The following is an 18,455-nucleotide window of genomic DNA, read 5'->3' as shown; positions in this document are numbered from 1 at the left end:
AAAGCTGGGATCTCATAGTTTGGCCTTTAGCATTGTTGTAGTGCATTTCAGGTAATTTTAGGGTTTAGGCTTAGTGGCTTCAGAGTGTGTCTTGATGTTGTAAGAAGGATCTTTACATGGTGATATGTAATATTCCATTTCCTTCCAAATGTGGAAGGTCAGCATTTCTGTCCGTTCTGCTGAAAGGGGCTTTGGAATCTTGCCATTATCTCCCAGGTTCTGCACTGGCTGCACAACTGCAGTGTTAGAAAATGTCAGAGGCAGGTAAGCACAAAGAGTGGGTAGGTATATTTCAGTTTTTGAAAGGAAACTGCTGTTGCCTGCAAAACTGCTTGTTGTGTCTTTTATTGTTCAGTAACAGTGGTGCTCCATGAGGGAATGCTTTGTGCTAGCATTAATGCAGTCCGTTCGTTTTGCTTCGGTTTATAGCCCTTAGAGTACAGTCACATTGGCTCTATTTGCAGGCAGCAACCAGCTGCTACACCAGCAGTTAGCTGGGCCCAAAGGACAAGCTGAAATGAGGGTGGCTTTTGAAAATAATGTAAAAGCTTGAATGGAATGAGCAGGAGCAACTGCATTATTAAAAATGTTAGTGCCAAAAACAGTGGCACGTGTTGGGGACAATTCAGAATGTTACAGCCCTCACTGTGTTATGCTTTTACAAACTCCTTGGCATAAGAGTTTTGGTTCAGGTTTCAAGGTCTTAGGTCCCCAGCTGAAGCTGCAAGGAACTGCTTCTCCAAATCTTCATGCAGGGAAATTCTCAGGGGAAACTGTGCTAGATGAGTAGAAATCATGATTATGCTGTGTGAGCTGCCTATAAAACCCAAGTATACATCTCCACTCATTCCCAGTTGGCACCAAGGCCCAGTAGCTCAGTAGAAAGATATTCATTGGTACGATGGGCATGCAAATGCCAGACCAAGGGGAGGAGCAAATGGTGCATGCATATTCTGCCGTCTGGAGTGAAGCATTAGCATTCTGACTTATGAGCTGTCTTGCTGCACAATTGCTGGCTAGGAGCAACGCAGAGCCTCAGGGGGAAAAATCCCTGTGGATTGGTCATGAGCTTTCCATAAGCTGCAGCAGTGGCGTAAGTCCTGGAAGAACTTCTCATTTAACATGTCTGCTGTAGGTAAAGCCATGTGGGATGTGAGTCCAACTAGGACTGGCATCAGCTACCACAGTTGATGGGGACCTTTTTGCTGCTTGCCTAGCTAGCCAAAAACACACACCCCTGCCACTTTTGATGGCCAACTTGACTAGTTAATTGGGCTTACTTGGATTTTTGGCCTATTACCTTAGATTCCCATTGTGTCCATTTCCACTGTCAGCTTCTTAACCCTTGCCTTCTGCTCCAGTGTCACAACACATGATTTCCCAAGGATCCAGCACATATTCTCAGATTTTGGCCTGAAATTTTAGGGAACAGGTTGCTGCTGACCTGGCAACCACATCTGAGAGAGGCCAAAATAAGCAAAATGTCAAACTTCTGAGTAAACTGACTATAACTAGAAATCATATATGACATAACTTGAATGAATTACGCAATAAGCCACAAAATGTCTACAAAATCTGCATTCTCAATTAGTATGTATTGGAGTAATAATCAAATTCTGAAGGGATGCTGTAGAACACTAATTTTGAGCATATCACTTGACTGAAACAAGTAGATGTTGTCTTGACATTTCTAGTTTGTAACAAATAATTGTCATTTAACCTTTCAAATATGTCCAGTTGTATCTGCTGTTCCTTCAGCAGAGTACTTCATAGGATAGGATATCTGTCACAATTGGAATTGGTGGTTTTTTTGAGTACTGAAGTAAAGCAAGTATTAAGGAAAAGGTAACTGGAGATAATTTAGGCACATTTATGCAGAACTCATTGTAGTAAGTGGAACATATGCTTCAATAATTTGTATTGGATCTCACTGGGAATACTGTACTGATTTCCTCTTACTCTAGCAGAAAAAGGATATCAACCTAATTCCAGCAGAGGCAAATTTATACCAGATCATCTTAGGGGTAATGGGTCCAACAATAGATTGATAGGCAAACCCTAATTTGCTGAATTACAGTCAAATTTGTAACCCTTGCCTAGTTCCTGAATTTTATTTATTTATTTAAAATATTGTTATCCCACCTTTCTTTTTAAAAAGAACCCATGTTTTTCACCCTGTGCTCTTCTTGCTTATTCCTTCAACCCTCTTTACTTATTTATTTAAGCAAATTGATAGCCTGCATTTCAACATGCCCACTAAATGCTACACAATAGAATAATTAAAATACAGAATATAATTTTAAAAATTCAGAAAAAAACCATTATCAGACAGAACAATGATTAGTGCTAGGTAGGCCGAGTGATGAAACTGTAGAATTTGGATGCTGCACGTGACTAAACCATGGCATGCATTCTTGCCTAGCCTCCACTAGTAAGTCATTGGTGGTAAAGTGGGGCCGAGTCTAGTCACCTTGGGTCTCCTTATTGGGAGAACGGTGGCCTATAAACACACACACACACACACACAGACACAGACACAGACACAGACACAGACACACACACACACACACACAGCTACGGTCCCAAAATTTAGTATTTCTTATTTCTACGTGAGATCTGAGAAAGTGTGAAACATTGTCAAAATATGGAGCATGGCCACTCTGTGACAGGCTTCTGTAGAGATAGTTTAGTATAACTGCTGTTTTTATTTCTTAATGTATATAAAGGACAGAAATGACACATTCATTTTGTTTTGTGATGCACTTAAAATGTTGGCTGACTTAATTTAAGACATTATGCAGAAGCTGTATACTGTAGAAGAGATAATGCTGAGAGCCTTAGCTTCAGACAATAATTGTTATGTATCAATAGTTTTGAATTATTGAATGATCTTGGGTACTTCAGTAACTACATCAAGCCATTTTTTTAAAAAAAGGATAATGAATTAAATAATAAAGTAATAAGATGATTTTTCCCTGTTAATTAAGTAGGAAAGCCTAATATCCTGTATGGGTCTCTACATTTTGGAAGTAGGTTACACACATAGAATTTCAAAAAAGTGTTATGGGCATGCTCACAAAATGGCTGCCACTGCAGGATGGCTTACTTTAACAAAATGGCTGTCTTGATAATTGTGGTCAAATTGGTGAGATAGAAAGGAACAGTGACTTACCGGCATCTATCCAGTTAGTTTTTGTTTTACAAAAATTACATATAAATTAAACTTCATTAATATTTCAATTAGGATGGCCAAGGACCCTGGTAGGCACCAAGAGAAGTGTCAACAATAGCCATCACATTGGTGATACCATCCTCCAGCTTTTCAGTGAGAACAGCAATATTAAATATTGATAATCATGTGCTGTCAAGTTGTTTATGACTCATGGCAACCCTTTTATGGTAGAGAGTACTCAAAAGTGGTTTACCATTGCCTTCTTATGAGGATATCCTGGGACTATGCAGCTTCACCAGGGCCACACAGGCTGACAGAGGCATGCAGTTAAACCTTTTTACACATCCTAAAGCAGATCCAAACAATTTAATACCCTGTGGTAGAACTTCTTTTTTAAAAAAGTAGAAACATTAATAGAAATTAGGTAAAGGTTCCCCTTGACATTTGGTCCAGTCATGTCCGACTCTAGGGGGCGCTGCTCATCCCCGTTTCCCTTTCGAAATTACACAATTATTAACAGGGGATATTAGGAACAGAACCAGGAGATAGATAAGCCTATGTTCTCTGGAATCTTAATCTAATCATCCCCAGATACATATTTTGCAGTCTGTCATTAAAATCTGAAATCTATTACTATTCAGTAGAGATAATTGTAGCAGACCATTAGGTCTGAAATATTAGACTTGCAAAGGATGCCTGTGTTTACATTGTTAAGACCATTCACAAAACAAAGCAAGCTAATTTGCACAGTGCAGAAGATATGAAACCCTCTTTCTTAACACTTGATGAATTCTCTCTTTTACAATGAGTTATCTGTAATATATAGCTTATTGCAGAGACAGAGGGTTTGGTTATCTGGTTATTCAACATGTTGGCCTAAAGTGCTGGAACAATACCTGACTCAATGTTGTCCAACATCATTTTGTCAGTCAGTTACCTGTTTGCCTTTATCAACCTTTGTGTGCTCCACTCCCACTTGTAAAATGTTATCAATAGCTATAATACAGTAAGAAATTATATAGGACTGCAAAGCAGGGGGTGGATTTTGATTAGTTTCCCCTGTTCTAAATTATCCTAGTATAAAGCTGGGTAGCTGCTAACTTACTTTAAATCCCACGTTTCTACTCTTACCATCTTGCATTAAATCAGATGACTTCTTGCCGTTCTCAAAGGGCAATAAACTAGAAAAAAATTAAAAGCTCTACTCCAGCAAATTCTGCCTTCAGATTTGCTGACGTACCCTTGTATTTAGTTTTAATTGGAAATAAAATGGAATATGTTTTGTGACCTGTTGTGCTGATTTACATGAGACCATTCAGTTCCACGTAGGCAACATGCAATTTAAAACACCATTAACAGTCGGTTTTCTGACCCACACCCTCAACTCCCTCGGCAAGAGAAAAAGCAGCTCTCAAAATGATGGTATTCTGACAAGTCTATTATGCATTTTCTGTGCCCACCAGACTACTATTATATTCAAAATTGCTTCAATATTCTTCCTGGGGTGGTGGGAGGGGAAGAAGCCTCCATCCATATACATGGCTTTAGGTTTATTTGCTGGAAGGGATTTCTTCGCCGAAGGTGTGCAATTATTGTATGACTCACTGTAGAGGGCATATCTTGAATATTATTTAGACAAGGTAGAAATTCCTGGAACCCAATATGGCAAATCAAGATGTCTGTCTCATCTTCGAAATTACCCTTTAAATTCAGTGGGATGCCACATAGGGTTTGTAATTAGCAAGATAAGCTATCAAATGTCTATAGTAGTTTGTGGGAACAGTATAACCTACTTGGTAGTAATATTGAAATAGGGGGCATAGGCCAGGAGGGCTATTTCTTACATCATATCCTCCATGTATCTGTATCTTGACATCTGGAATAAAATGTTGCCCATCTCAAAGGTTATAGTGGATGTATACGCCCTGATAAGTTCACCTGTGTGATAAAAAAAACTTTTCCAATCTGTTCTTGTTTGGGCGACAGTTCCCTCAGTTGTGACAGATTCTGGCAGTTGTAATACTAACAAAAACAACTTTCCCAAGCTTTATCAATAGTTAATTACCTCTTTGAAAACCTTGCCACTTTAAAAAAGAAGAAGAATTAGAATGGTAAGGGCACCTACACCTGTGAAGAGTGCATGGCTCTTCTGTCCATCCTTCACATCTTATGTGGTTAAAAAAAAGTCATTGGAAAAATACATGAGGAATTACACATGCATAATGATAATAGCTCTTTTTGTTTCAGTTTTGAATTTCTGGTAAAATTCTTGTTGCTATGCATCAAGTAGAAGTACAGAGATCTACAGAGGAGAATAGCTACAAGTTCCTGAGAGTCGACCCCCTTCTCATTAACTGGCACTTAAAGTCTCAATAAGCCACTCTCAGAAGTTTTAGGAGAAAGGATAAAAAAACATTTCTTCCTTGAAATTCCAGGCATGTATACTACTTTATTACACACATACTTAGCAACTAGCTGAACAGATCAACAGTAAACAAACAACTGTCTCCAAGCCAGGAAAGAAAGGGAAAGAGATGGGGCTTTCCTTGAAATCCAAGGCTGGTAGGAACGATTGGTTAGTGCTGGATAATTAGACAACCACCTCAGCCCAGAAAAGTCCCTCCCTGTCACAAAAACACAGATAGCATGTGAGGCGGCAAACAAAACTCCGACACTTTTCAGGTGTTCAGAATAGTGTTCATTGGGAGAGGGGCAAGCAATTTTGCTGCCACAGGTGGAACAGTAAATGACACTCCCCCATTGGACCCAATTTTGGCATATGAGACAGAAATCCCACAAGTAGCTCTCATCAAACCTAACAAAATCACCAATATGGTAGAATTAAAGCCTCTTCAGCAAGATGCAAATGATTCAACAATGAAGGAAAATTTGCTGCAGCAGGATACATTGAATGACAGCAAATTAAATAACAATTTACTGCTATCTGAGGGGGCTGCCTCACTATGGCTATTGGTGGGACCCGCTTAGTTTAATCTGAACAGGGGAGAGTGCTATCTCTTTTCTCCTAAGATGCCATTCTTACTCTCCTTGTATGGAGAAAGAGCCTCTGCTATGCAGGGGTACTTCCATAGTTTTTCTACTCATGTGGAGAGCCCTCACAGATAATGTACTCTTCAGACTAATCATTCTCCCTGTTTGGGAGAGTGACAAATTCAGGAATAAATGAGGGCAGGCCTAGGCTGTTCCCTTTTTTGTGTGAGCTTTTGAAACGGGCAATAACAGTGAATTATGAGGGATGAGGATGCTACACTAAACAGCTGGTGTGATGGCATAAATAGTTACATCTGCTTAATGAGTCCAGATGAAATGCCATTGGCCTTTGGTTGTGCTAGGCAAAGCTTCAAACCACAATCCAGAAACAATGTAAGGCCAGAACTGTGGTTGCTATGTCTCATTAAGGTGTTTCTGAGTCATGATGACTCTATGAATTGGTGACCTCCAAAAGTTGCTGTCATTAATACGCACCCCATCTCAGGTCTTGCAAAGTAAAACGATAACTTCCTTTATCCTGCCTGCAAAAAAATAATATAATAATCTTAGAACTGCAGAGCTGGAAGGGGACTCTGTGAATCCTTGAATCCAGCCCCTGTCAAGGGGGCACAACGAGGAACCAAACTCACAACTCCTGGCTCTGCAATCAGATAGCTAGACCTCTGAGTCATGGCACTGAAAGTGTATCCCTGCACAACATGTTTCTTTTCCTACTTTACCAGCATTACATAATACAAAACAGGTTGAGTGATTTCTTAATACATAGTTTTGACCCTTGATATCTGACTTTCAAAAAACTAATAAAACTTAGATGTAAAAAAAAATATTTCCTTTAAAAGTTTCTTTTGTCATCTTTAATATTTAATATTTCACTTTTGTCACATTTCCTCTAATGGAATCAAAGACTTAATTTATATTAGAACAAGATTATCTTGTTTTTTATCTTATTTACAATGGGGTCACGAAGAGTCGGACATGACTAAACGACTACGATATATACTGTATATGTATGTGTGTGTATACAATATATACAATATATATATATTGTATATATATATATACAATATATATATAAATATCTTATTTATAAACCTACCTATTTTTGCACCTCAAATACATTTATTGCTATGTATAACTTCCAAGAATTTGCCTGATGTCTTTTACTTCAGAGATTGGGAAAGTTACATTTTTTTATTATCACAATGGGATCTTTTAAGGAGAAAGGTAGAATAAAGTATTTTAAATAAATAAGAAATCAAATTCCCAGAACTTTTCTGTCAGCACAGCCACTACCAAAAGTGTATCTTTCTCAAGTTCTGCTTTTATAAAGCAAAGGCGATTGATATTACGTTCTTTGTGATAATCTTAGCAAGTTTAATGGCATCTCCGTTAATGGTTTTCCTTATATTTACCACCGCTCTTGCTTTATAGTTTGGGGAGCGCAAAGTGACCATGCCTAGCAGAATGACTCTTACTTGTAGCTGACATCAGGGAAATATTTGGAAAGAAGTACCTTGCTAAATTACGTTTCTCGTTATCCACAGCAATCTTTCTTGCACCATCGGTGACTTTTCCTTTCAAAGGAAAGGAGGGAGGTGAAGTCACATGCACACAGGAAGGAAACTTTGCCCACCACCCTCATAGGTGTGTTTGGTGGGGACATGGAAGAGGGCTTTCCCTGTCTGCTTCCAAACTCTTGAACTCCCCTCCCACAGGAGGCCAGGCTGGCCCCATCTTTGCTGTTTTTCTGCAGGCAGACAAAGACCTTTCTCTTCACACAGGCTTTTCTTAGTGATTACTATCTAGGAGAAAATACAATATGTTGTTGCTTCTAAATCTGTTTTTCATAATGCTTTTATCTAATAATTTTATATAATTTTATTAACTTTTCTTGAACATTTGAATAACTTACTATTTTCATCTTTTAATAAATACGTACCCTTGGGTCCTTTTTAAGGAGAAAGGTGGAGTAAAAATAGTTTAAATAAATAAATAAATAAATAAATAAATAAATAAATAAATAAATAAATAAATAAAGCTAGTTTCTTGCTGACCCTTGAATTGCAAGATATCACAATTAATGCTTTCTCTATATTTCTGGTAGTGACAGTAATTTTACAATGGCTTTTACATTTAAATGGCTCTTTTTCCTGCTTGATTTTGTAAAACCTCCTTACTCCTTTTTCTACTTGTTTGCAACACCAAAATGCTTGTGCTGCTTGGACAACCTGTGAAGAGGATGGCCATTTCTGCAGTCCCCCAAAATCAAAATAAGTCATCAAAAGGATACAGTACATTTTCATAATCGTTGTACACATTTATACACATGCATATTTAGAAATAATAATACAATGGATCTCACTGGAGTAGGGTGACCAAAACTTGGACCAGTGTGCCTACACAATCTCCTCTTCAGATACTAACTGCTGAGATCAAATTCAAAGCCTCTCTTCTGTTTGCTGTTTGTATTTAAACTAGTCTTAGACTGGACAACTTTCAAATGGAGAATGCTTTGAAAGATAAGACGGTCTCTGTGAAATAAGACAGATGCTGATCTACTTGTGGACTATCAGAGATAGTGGACCAATATGGTCTTCCTAGATTAATACTACTTTTTTCTTGAGTTCAACTTTTTTTTTTACTATATGTTCAATATAATCAGACAGATCTGTTGTTTGTCTCTTACTAGGTTTCTGGCATTTGGTGTTAACAGTTTTCTTCTTCTTAATCTCTTTTAGTTTTTTACAAAAGTAATTTCAAGCTTAGAAAGAGGGAAAATGTTGGACGCGGAGCCTGTTTTGGGAGAGAAAGTGTTGTTGTTGTAGGCCGAAAGCAGTGAATCCACAGCAGCTCATGCTGTACAAAGAAAACTTTGGAAACGAGACAGTGCCGGTAAAAGTTGACAAGTAATGGAATGGAATACACAACAGGCCAGAGTAAGGCCTTCCTCCTATCTTGCAGTGCAAACTCATATGGAATTGACCAAAGACAAAAAGGCACCATCTCTGGTGGTTCATGTCGAGCAGAAAGGGGAAAGAAATGAGACACAGTATGTGACACTGACAGTTCAGCAGTTGTGGGATAGCCATGAAAAGGATCCAGAGGTGACCATACAAGTACAACCTCAAGGACAAAATATGCCATCTGTTATTGTTGAAATGCAACAAAATCACAACAATATTGATGAAGCCAGTGTCTCCATAAAGGTACAACAGCCAACTTCAGGGGAAGAGATAGCAGGCCCAAGTGTAACTGTGCAGATCCAGCAAAAGGGTCAAGGAGGAGAACATCCCCATAAGAATGTCCACTGGCAGCCCACCAACACATCCGAAGATGCTGCTCAGATAATCCAAGATCATCAGCAGGCCCGATATAAGAAATGGGATGTAGCTCCTCTAGTGAAGCAGCACCAGCAACCTCAAGATTGGGAAAAGCTAGATGTGATAGAACCAATGTTGCTTCAGCAAAATACAAATGATTCAACTGTGAACTTCCTGCAGCATAATAGGCTTAATCCAAGCACTGAGCAGATGAAATTTGCACAATTCCTACAGACAAATCAAAAAGAAAATAGATCAGAGGTAGGAATACCTGAAAATAAGCTGCATGATAACAGCCAAGATATAACAACTACAAAAATACCATATATTCATCCACAAGGTGTGAGTAAAGAAGACTCAGAAGAATTCACCACTGAGCTGCACCAGGAGCAGGGAAATGACAATGTTAGTGCCTCTGGTCAGAAGCAACTTAATTTAGATGAAGGTGCACAGACAGCAAATGTGGAGAAGAAAGTGCATGGGTGTGAAACACAACCAGTATCCAAGAAACATGAGAGATATATGCCTAATTATTTTGTTGCAATCCCAATTACAAATGACGAGGTAGGTGACAGTAACAGAATGCTATGTGACCTGGGATGGGGGATTTGGGGAAGACAGAGAGAGAGAGAGAGAGCTTTCTTCCCTGGTTAGTCTCTGGTTTGTAGTTAAGAAGATGAATGTCCTTAATCAATAGTACATGGCTAGATATGGTGGCCCACAATATGGAAAGAAACATAAAAGAGGTTTATAAAAATTCAGAACACTACTCGCTTTCCAACAGTGATGTGTAAGGTCACTTTTTATGTCACATCTTCTCCATTCGCACTTTGCCTTCAAGCCACGCTCGCCTTTTCCACCTCACTTTTGCACGCAACAGACAAACTCTCCAGGGGGAAAAAGGAGAAAAAACCCCAATGTGTCTTTCTTTGCTTTCTTAAGTGTTCCGTTTGCTAATATCCTGAAGCAGCTTGTTTATTAACCACTCATGTATTAACCACTTAATCATACAGAAATCCAAAATGGAAGTAGCTAGGCTCAATTTTAGTCCCTTTTCAGTGACCACATGTACTAGGAACAGACTAAACTAGAATTCACCAACCTGCACCAAAAAAGTAGAAGCCTCTGACAGTCTCAAAAAAGTATGGGTTGGGGTGCTCCGGGGGCAAGCTGGGGTGAATCGGTTCACTCACCAAGTGGACAGCAGGAAAAAGAGTGGACCAATCCACCCCAGCAGCACCAAATTGGGGAGGGGGGACAAATATCTGCCTGGGCATTTCTTAGAATAATATAAATTGCAAGTGGGAATATACATTCCTGAAATTTAATCCAATATCATTTAAAATTGTATCTGTTTTTCTGAAAATAAAAACCATTGTGAAGCTAGTAACTCACTTACAAAGGCCTTCCTCAGCTGTCATAAGAAATGTTGTAGAAATGTTCTGCTGTGAGGAGATTGTGGACTGTAGGTTATTTCATCATTTATTCCAGAGGAATTATGAATTCTCAGGTACTCAGTATGATATTCTACTGTTCCTCTTTCAGGTGCTTTGAGGAGTGCCTTATTTGCTTCCGGGTCCTTTTGGTGCCAGTCCTTCCATTAAACAAAAATGGGATGGGTACTGTGATGTGCCCCTACGTGTCCCCATATTCTTTCACTAGCCTGAGGCCCACAACACATTTATTTATTTATTTATTTATTTATTTATTTATTTATTTACTTACTTACTTACTTACTTACTTACTTACTTACTTACTTACTTACTTACTTACTTACTTACTTACTTACTTATTTATTTATTTAATATCCCGCCTATCTGGTCGGTTAAGACCACTCTAGGCGGCTAACAACATAAAAATAAAACAATAAATATATTTTATTTATTTTTATTTTGTTTATTTATTCAATTTATATGCTGCCCACACCACCCAGAGGTCTCTGGGCAGCTTACAGTAATTAAAATTCAATACAGTAAAAGATAAAATAATTAAAATACAATTAAGATACAATTAAAATTGCCATCAGACCCACAGCTAATATTATTTCAATTAAAAGCCTTCTGGAACAGGAAGGTTTTGACCTGGCGCCGAAATATCATCAGCGTCGGCGCCAGACGAATCTCAGTCGGGAGGGCATTCCATAGTCTGGGGGCAGCTGCCGAAAAGGCCCTTTGTCTACAAGCCCTCCCTCTTATCTCCTTAAGGGACGGCTCTTTCAAAAGGGCCCCCTGGTTAGATCTTAACTGCCGGGTAGGTTCATATGGAAGGAGGCGGTCCTTCAGGTATCCAGGGCCCAAGCCGTTTAGGGTTTTATATGTCAAAACAAGCACTTTGAATTGGGCCCGGGCAGCAACTGGTAGCCAATGTAACTTATACAGAATCGGCTTGATATGTTCCCTGGTGGCTGCACCACTCACCAGTCGCGCAGCTCGATTCTGGACCAGTTGCAGTTGCTGGACCGTCTTCAAAGGCAGCCCCACGTAAAGCGCATTGCGGGATGTTACCAGTGCATGTGTGACTGTCATGAGACTCCGCTCGTCCAGGTAGGGCCGTAGCTGGTATAATTTCCGCAGCTGAAGGAAGGCGCTCCTGGCCACCGAGTCCACCTGGGCTTCCAGTGTTAGACTGGGGTCCAGGAGCACCCCCAAGCTGCGGACCCTGTTCCTTAGTGGGAGTGTAACCCCATTCAGGGCGGGGAAATGGCCCTCCAGCCTGTCCGGTGAAGCACCCACTAACAGCACTTCCATCTTGTCTGGATTGAGTTTCAATTTATTAACCCTCATCCAGTCCATTATCAGGTCCAGACACGAGTTCAGCACAGAAACTGCCTCACCTGGATTGGTGGAAAATGAGAGATAGAGCTGAGTATCGTCAGCATATTGCTGACTTCTCAGCCCAAACCTCCTGGTGACCTCTCCCAGCAGTTTCATGTAGATGTTGAACAGCATGGGGGACAGTATTGAGCCCTGAGTAACCCCATGACATAACTGCCATGGGGCAGAGCAACTGTCCCCCAGCACCACCCTGTGGACACGGTCAGCCAGGAAGGAGCGGAACCACCGTAAAACGGTGCCCCCAACTCCCAACCCAGCCAGCCTATCCAGAAGGACACCATGGTCGATGGTGTCGAAAGCCGCTGAGAGGTCCAGGAGTATCAACAGGGTCACACTCCCCCTGTCTCTCTCCCGGCAAAGGTCATCGTACAGGGCGACCAAGGCAGTCTCTGTACCAAAACCCGGCCTGAAACCCGATTGAAATGGATATATAAAACAAGTTACATAAAATAGACATTACAAAAAACTGAGAGCAAACCATGGGGAATAGAGAAAGAGGACATCAGGGATTGACTGGAGGGAAGGCCTCCAGTCAAAACATCCATGTTTTTAGTTGATTTTTAAAGATACCCAACGAGGGAGACACGCGAATCTCAGGAGGTAGGTTGTTCCAGAGGCGAGGAGCCACCGCCGAGAAGGCCCAATTTCTTGTCTTTTTCTTCCGGGCCTCCCTCGGCGTTACGCTCCTCAGCCTCACCTCCTGGCTCGCATGAGTGACACGGGTAGATCTTGGTGGGAATAGGCGTTCCGCCAAGTATTGAGGCCCTAAACTGTTTAGGGCTTTGTACATAAGCATCAACACTTTGAAGTCAATGCGGAAGCGGATGGGCAGCCAATGCAAAGCGGCCAGAGTGGGTGAAATATGCTGGAATTTTTTCACTCCACTAAGTAGTCTGGCCGCCGCATTCTGCACCACCTGAAGTTTCCGCAGCAGCCTCAAAGGCAGCCCCACATTCCCTCCTTTACATTGCCACCAGTTGACCACCTCTGTCAACAATGTTCAATTAGAAAGATTGAGGTCCATGCCGAGTGTAAAGTTGAACAAAACAGGTTTATTGGTTACAGTTTACATAAAAAGGTTCTTCAAAGGCTCTAAAGTATTCAGTAGCTCTGTAATAACTTGTTTCACACTTTACTCTTTATAAGTCTCTATAAGTTCCACACTCTTAACTGCCTCCCTTAAGTCTTAACTCTACCACACTCTCTAACTCCCACAGACTAACTCTTCACTTCAGACTCTCATCTCTGACTTAAACTACAGTGGACTCTCGACTTGACAGAATTAATCCGTATTGGAACTGTGGCTTCAGGTTGAAAAGTCTGTAGGTCGAGACTCCATTGACCTACAGTGCATTAAAAACCGATTAATCCGTAACTGGCCGTTTTTGTTCCATTTTGGGTTTTTTTTTCCTGGTCTGTAGGTCGATTCTCCAGCTGCGAATCGAACCTAAATTTTGCAGCCAGAGAAGTCTGTAACTTGAAAAGTCTGTAAGTGGAGCCGTCTGTAAGTCGAGGGTCCACTGTAATTGACTGACAAAACTCCTCTGCCTCACCCCTCCCTTCTAATTTCTCTGGCTCCGCCTCCCAATCGCTCCCATTGGTACATGCAAATATCCTCCTACATGAGCCAAAGCAGGGTGAGCGCCATAGGTACTTTTGGGTTCTTTCCTTTTGGTCTTTCCCTCATTTGTATTCCTGGCACTAGATCAAATAAAGCCTTACAGAATCCTCAGAATTATTTCAGAAAAGCAGGCTCAAGGCAACAGACAGCCATCGATTCCAAAAGCAGGCAGCAACAACAGTACATAAATAAATATCAAGCATCATCAGATCTTTGCAGCAGCTAACAGGACTTTCAAGTTCACATTTATCATTAAATCACCATCCTCAGCAGCAGCAGGAAGAAACAGTTCAGATGAGAAAGAGAAAACATAATCATGATCATTATTACCAGATCTTTGTAGAGAGTCACTACTTTTCAACATCTTTGTCATAATCAATTCATCATCATCACAAATGATCCTGGCACACTTGTTGCCAGTGCCCCTGCCACTCACACCCAAAACAAGTTGTGCTCAGACCACATTAATCATCCTTTGATTTGTAAGAGAAGATGCTGACGAGCCTCAGAAATGAGTGAGGCAATTATACAGTTGTGTTCAAAATTATTCAACCCCCACTGAAATTGAATGTTTTGGCCATTTTGACATTGATTTTGATCATTCAGTCATCTTGCTTACATTTACATGAAAGGGGCACTTGTAGGTCAGAGAAATATAACCTTAAGTTTATAATGAAATAACCACAAATGTCTTTTCTGTGCTCACATCATTATTAGTTTTTATTCAACCCCCAAGTGACATTCAATCTTAGTACTTAGTACAACATCCTTTTACAGTTATAACAGCTTTTAAACGTGAAGCATAGCTTGACACAAGTGTCTTGCAGCGATCTACGGGTATCTTCGCCCATTCTTCATGGGCAAAAGCCTCCAGTTCAGTCAAATTCTTAGGCTTGCGCACTGCAACTGCTTTCTTTAAGTCCCACCAGAGGTTCTCAATCGGATTTAAGTCTGGTGACTGCGATGGCCACTCCAAAATGTTCCAGCCTTTCCTCTGCAACCATGCTCTAGTGGACTTGGAGGTATGCTTGGGATCATTGTCCTGTTGAAAGGTCCAACGTCTCCCAAGCCTCAGGTGTGTGACGGACTGCGTCACATTTTCATCCAATATCTCCTGGTACTGAAGAGAATTCATGGTACCTTGTACACGCTGAAGCTTCCCTGTACCTGCAGAAGCAAAACAGCCCCAAAGCATTATTGACCCTCCGCCATGCTTCACAGTAGGCAAGGTGTTCTTTTCGTCATATGCCTTGTTCTTCCTCCTCCAAACATAGCGTTGATCCATGGGCCCAAACAGTTCTAATTTTGTTTCATCAGTCCACAGAACACTATCCCACAACTTTTGTGGTTTGCCCACATGACTTTTGGCATACTGCAGTCGACTCTTCTTATTCTTGGGAGACAGCAAGGGGGTGCGCCTGGGGGTTCTGGCATGGAGACCTTCATTACACAGTGTGCGCCTTATTGTCTGAGCTGAAACTTCTATACCCACATCTGACAAATCTTTTTTCAGTTCCTCAGCAGTCACACGGGGACTTTTCACCACTCTACGCTTTAGGTAGCGCACAGCAGTCGAAGTCAGCATCTTCTTTCTTCCACGACCAGGTAGCATTTCAACAGTGCCCTTTGCCTTGAATTTGCGAATGACGCTTCCTATGGTGTCTCTTGGTATGTTTAACTTCTTTGCAATCTTCTTATAGCCATTGCCCTTCCTGTGAAGACAAATCACCTCTTCTCTTGTCTTCCTGGACCATTCTCTTGACTTCACCATGTTTGTAACCACACCAGTAAATGTCTAGAAGGAGCTGAGTATCACAGTCCTTTTAAAGCTGCCTAATTGGTGCTTATTATGCTTGATTGGTGCTCGGTGACATCCACAGGTGTTTTCAATACCTGATCGAAAACACCTGAATGAACCTCTCTTCTTCAGAGTGGTAGTCTTTAAGGGGTTGAATAATTGTGGCAATGAAGAAACCACAAAAGAAACATTTACTACTGTATTACATAAACAATTGATGTTATTTTAGTTGCATTTGGTTCTTTAAAACGTCCTTGTAGGATTTCATTCTGAATACAATTCGAAATGTACACTATAGTCCCTAAACCCCTTTACAGCATTGGGGGTTGAATAATTTTGAACACAACTGTACATGCATAGGTCAAATAAACATAATCTGAATAAGGAAATCTGAATGAAATCTCAAATCTTCAGGTTCCTGTCATTCATTAAACCAATTGATCTAGATTTCAGACACTTTTTTTCAGAAATGAACAAAATAATCCAAAAATGCAAGAAACAGCAACTTTCATGTCATTTTGTTTGTTTGTTACAACCTGAAAGTCCTGACTCTAATTAAACATTATTAGAAGTACCCAGCTTTGAAAACTACTCCTATACACTACGGCCAGTTTCGTTATGAAATGTCTATTTTCCCCTAGGGCAAACAAGGCTTTGTTATATCCAAGTTTTTAAAAATGTCTCTTATTACAAAATAGTTCACATTTTCATGTTTGGCGTTAAACATGTCAGAAATACTGTGTTAGTATTAAATTAATAATCTATGCATTAGAAGAAAGGCAAACCATTAGATACAGCTAAAGAATATCATTTTAGGTAAAAATAATGCTTTAGTGTTCTAATAGTATATTTTTAATTATTAAAATTATTTTTCAGAGAATAGATTCATCAGTCAACTTGTCCTCTACTAGCCCAAAATTCATGATTGCAATGCCACTGCTTTATTTCCAAGCTACTTGTTTCAGGTGTAAATATATCCAAGATCCTTATTGAAATAAGGTGTTGTACAATATGTTTTAATTAAGACTCATAACACACTAAAGAAGTTCAATTAATTCATTATCTAGTTTTATTTTGCATATTATAAAATATATGGCGTGTTGTGATATTTCAAAGTATGTAGGAAAATGTGCAATTTCCCTCTGCATTTCTCCTGTTCCATTGAAAGCAGTGAGCAGGCTGGCTTCCAGCTAAATAGACCTAGAATTGGTGCCCCACTTCCTGTCCACAGGGACTTACTTTTTCCTGGTTCTATTTCTTAATCTTGAGTATACTACTGAAGAGCCTCTCAAGAGGAATAATTTCTCAGTCATCAAAGCTGCTGCTTGCTTCTGGAAAGAAAAGCCCATCTCCCCCCCCCCAAACACACACCTTCCACATTGTAAAGAAGCACACTAGAATAGTCTTGGAAATAAAGTACCATATTTTTCCGTGTATAAGACTATACTTTTGTCTAAAATCTTTCCACTAAAAATTGAGGGTCATCTTATACACGGAAGTAAGCTGCAGCGAGAACAAAAACAAGTGGAGGGAAAATCAGGGATCAAAGCGATTCTGCAGCACTTTTATCCCCTTTCTCCTACATTTGCTAAGCCCCACTTAGATTTCTTAATTTTGGATTAGAAAAGTGGGGGGGGGTCTTATACATGGGGGTGTTTTATACACTGAAAAATACGGTAAGTTTGTCCCAAGGCAGATGAATTCATCATGTGAATCCCCCAGTTAAAAAAATTAGGTTTGTTTCTGTGGGCGCTAAAGCTCTCCTAAAACAGTGCATAGCCTTCACCCCTCATATTACCCACCAATTTTTTTTCAAAATAAGCCAGAAGTTTGTTTGTTTGTTTGTTTGTTTGTTTGTTTGTTTGTTTGTTTGTTTGTTTGTTTGTTTATTTATTTATTTATTTATTTATTTATTTATTTATTAAAACCAGATGTAACCTACCAATTAATTCTGGTTTCATTTTGAGAGGCTGGTACAGCCCCTGGACGGTTCTGGGGCTGGACACATGGTTTTCTTGGCCCCCAAATTCTGATTTAAAGCTTCTATATCCTGCAGCCTTTGCACAAATAGACTCCTAATAGAACACTATGCCAACCAGAGTGCCCTTGAATGAAGGTCTTATATGTATATTTTTTAAAAACAAAATCTAGAGAAGTTTAAATACTATTTTTGATTCTCTAGTGTTCTTGGTTTTAGAAGTGAGTAAGAACTATACCAATCAAAATACAACTGAATTCAACTTTATGTTAAAGCTCTTGCCCACTGGGACTTCCTTTTTCCTGGTTCAATTCATTCATCTTAATCCTGAGAGCACTGCTGAAGAGCCTTTCAAAAGGTATTATTTTTTTCACAACAGCTTTTCAGATTCCAAAAGTTAAAAATGAGCCATACAGCTCAGTAAAAACAGTGTCTCTAAGCATGAAAATCTTCATCATCTCACTGAATTTATTTACCATTATAGTTTACCATTTGGGGGAAAGTGTCAGTTAATTTTTCTTGTAATCAGAAAGTAGCATGCAATTAATTATGGAAATAGTATTCCATTTTTCAGAGTCTATGAACAATTGACAACTCCATAAAGATCACATTAATACTTGTCCACTTTTCTTAGTTTTGTACACATGGTGAAATTGGGATTCTGAACCAGTACAATCAGTTGCTAGTTCTTTGGAATACAGATGACATATTAAAATTTAA

General features: G+C 39.8%; 1 protein-coding gene across 3 annotated transcripts in view; it reads left to right on the top strand.

The window, feature by feature from the left end:
• The first annotated feature begins 9,007 nt into the window (after positions 1-9,007).
• LOC110079420 (uncharacterized) overlaps positions 9,008-18,455 on the top strand; it is a 29,711-nt gene continuing 20,263 nt past the window's right edge. For all 3 annotated transcript variants that reach the window (XM_020794479.3, XM_020794482.3, XM_072998814.2), the window contains exon 1: positions 9,008-10,068. In XM_020794479.3, coding sequence (XP_020650138.3) covers positions 9,094-10,068 — 975 coding nt within the window. In that variant the 5' untranslated portion in view covers positions 9,008-9,093. The remainder of the gene's footprint in view (positions 10,069-18,455) is intronic.

This window comes from Pogona vitticeps, chromosome 4 (assembly GCF_051106095.1).
Source record: "Pogona vitticeps strain Pit_001003342236 chromosome 4, PviZW2.1, whole genome shotgun sequence".
NCBI classification, from domain to species: domain Eukaryota; kingdom Metazoa; phylum Chordata; class Lepidosauria; order Squamata; family Agamidae; genus Pogona; species Pogona vitticeps.
Note: the sequence above shows the minus strand (reverse complement) of the source record. Positions and strands in the feature narration are given on the sequence as shown.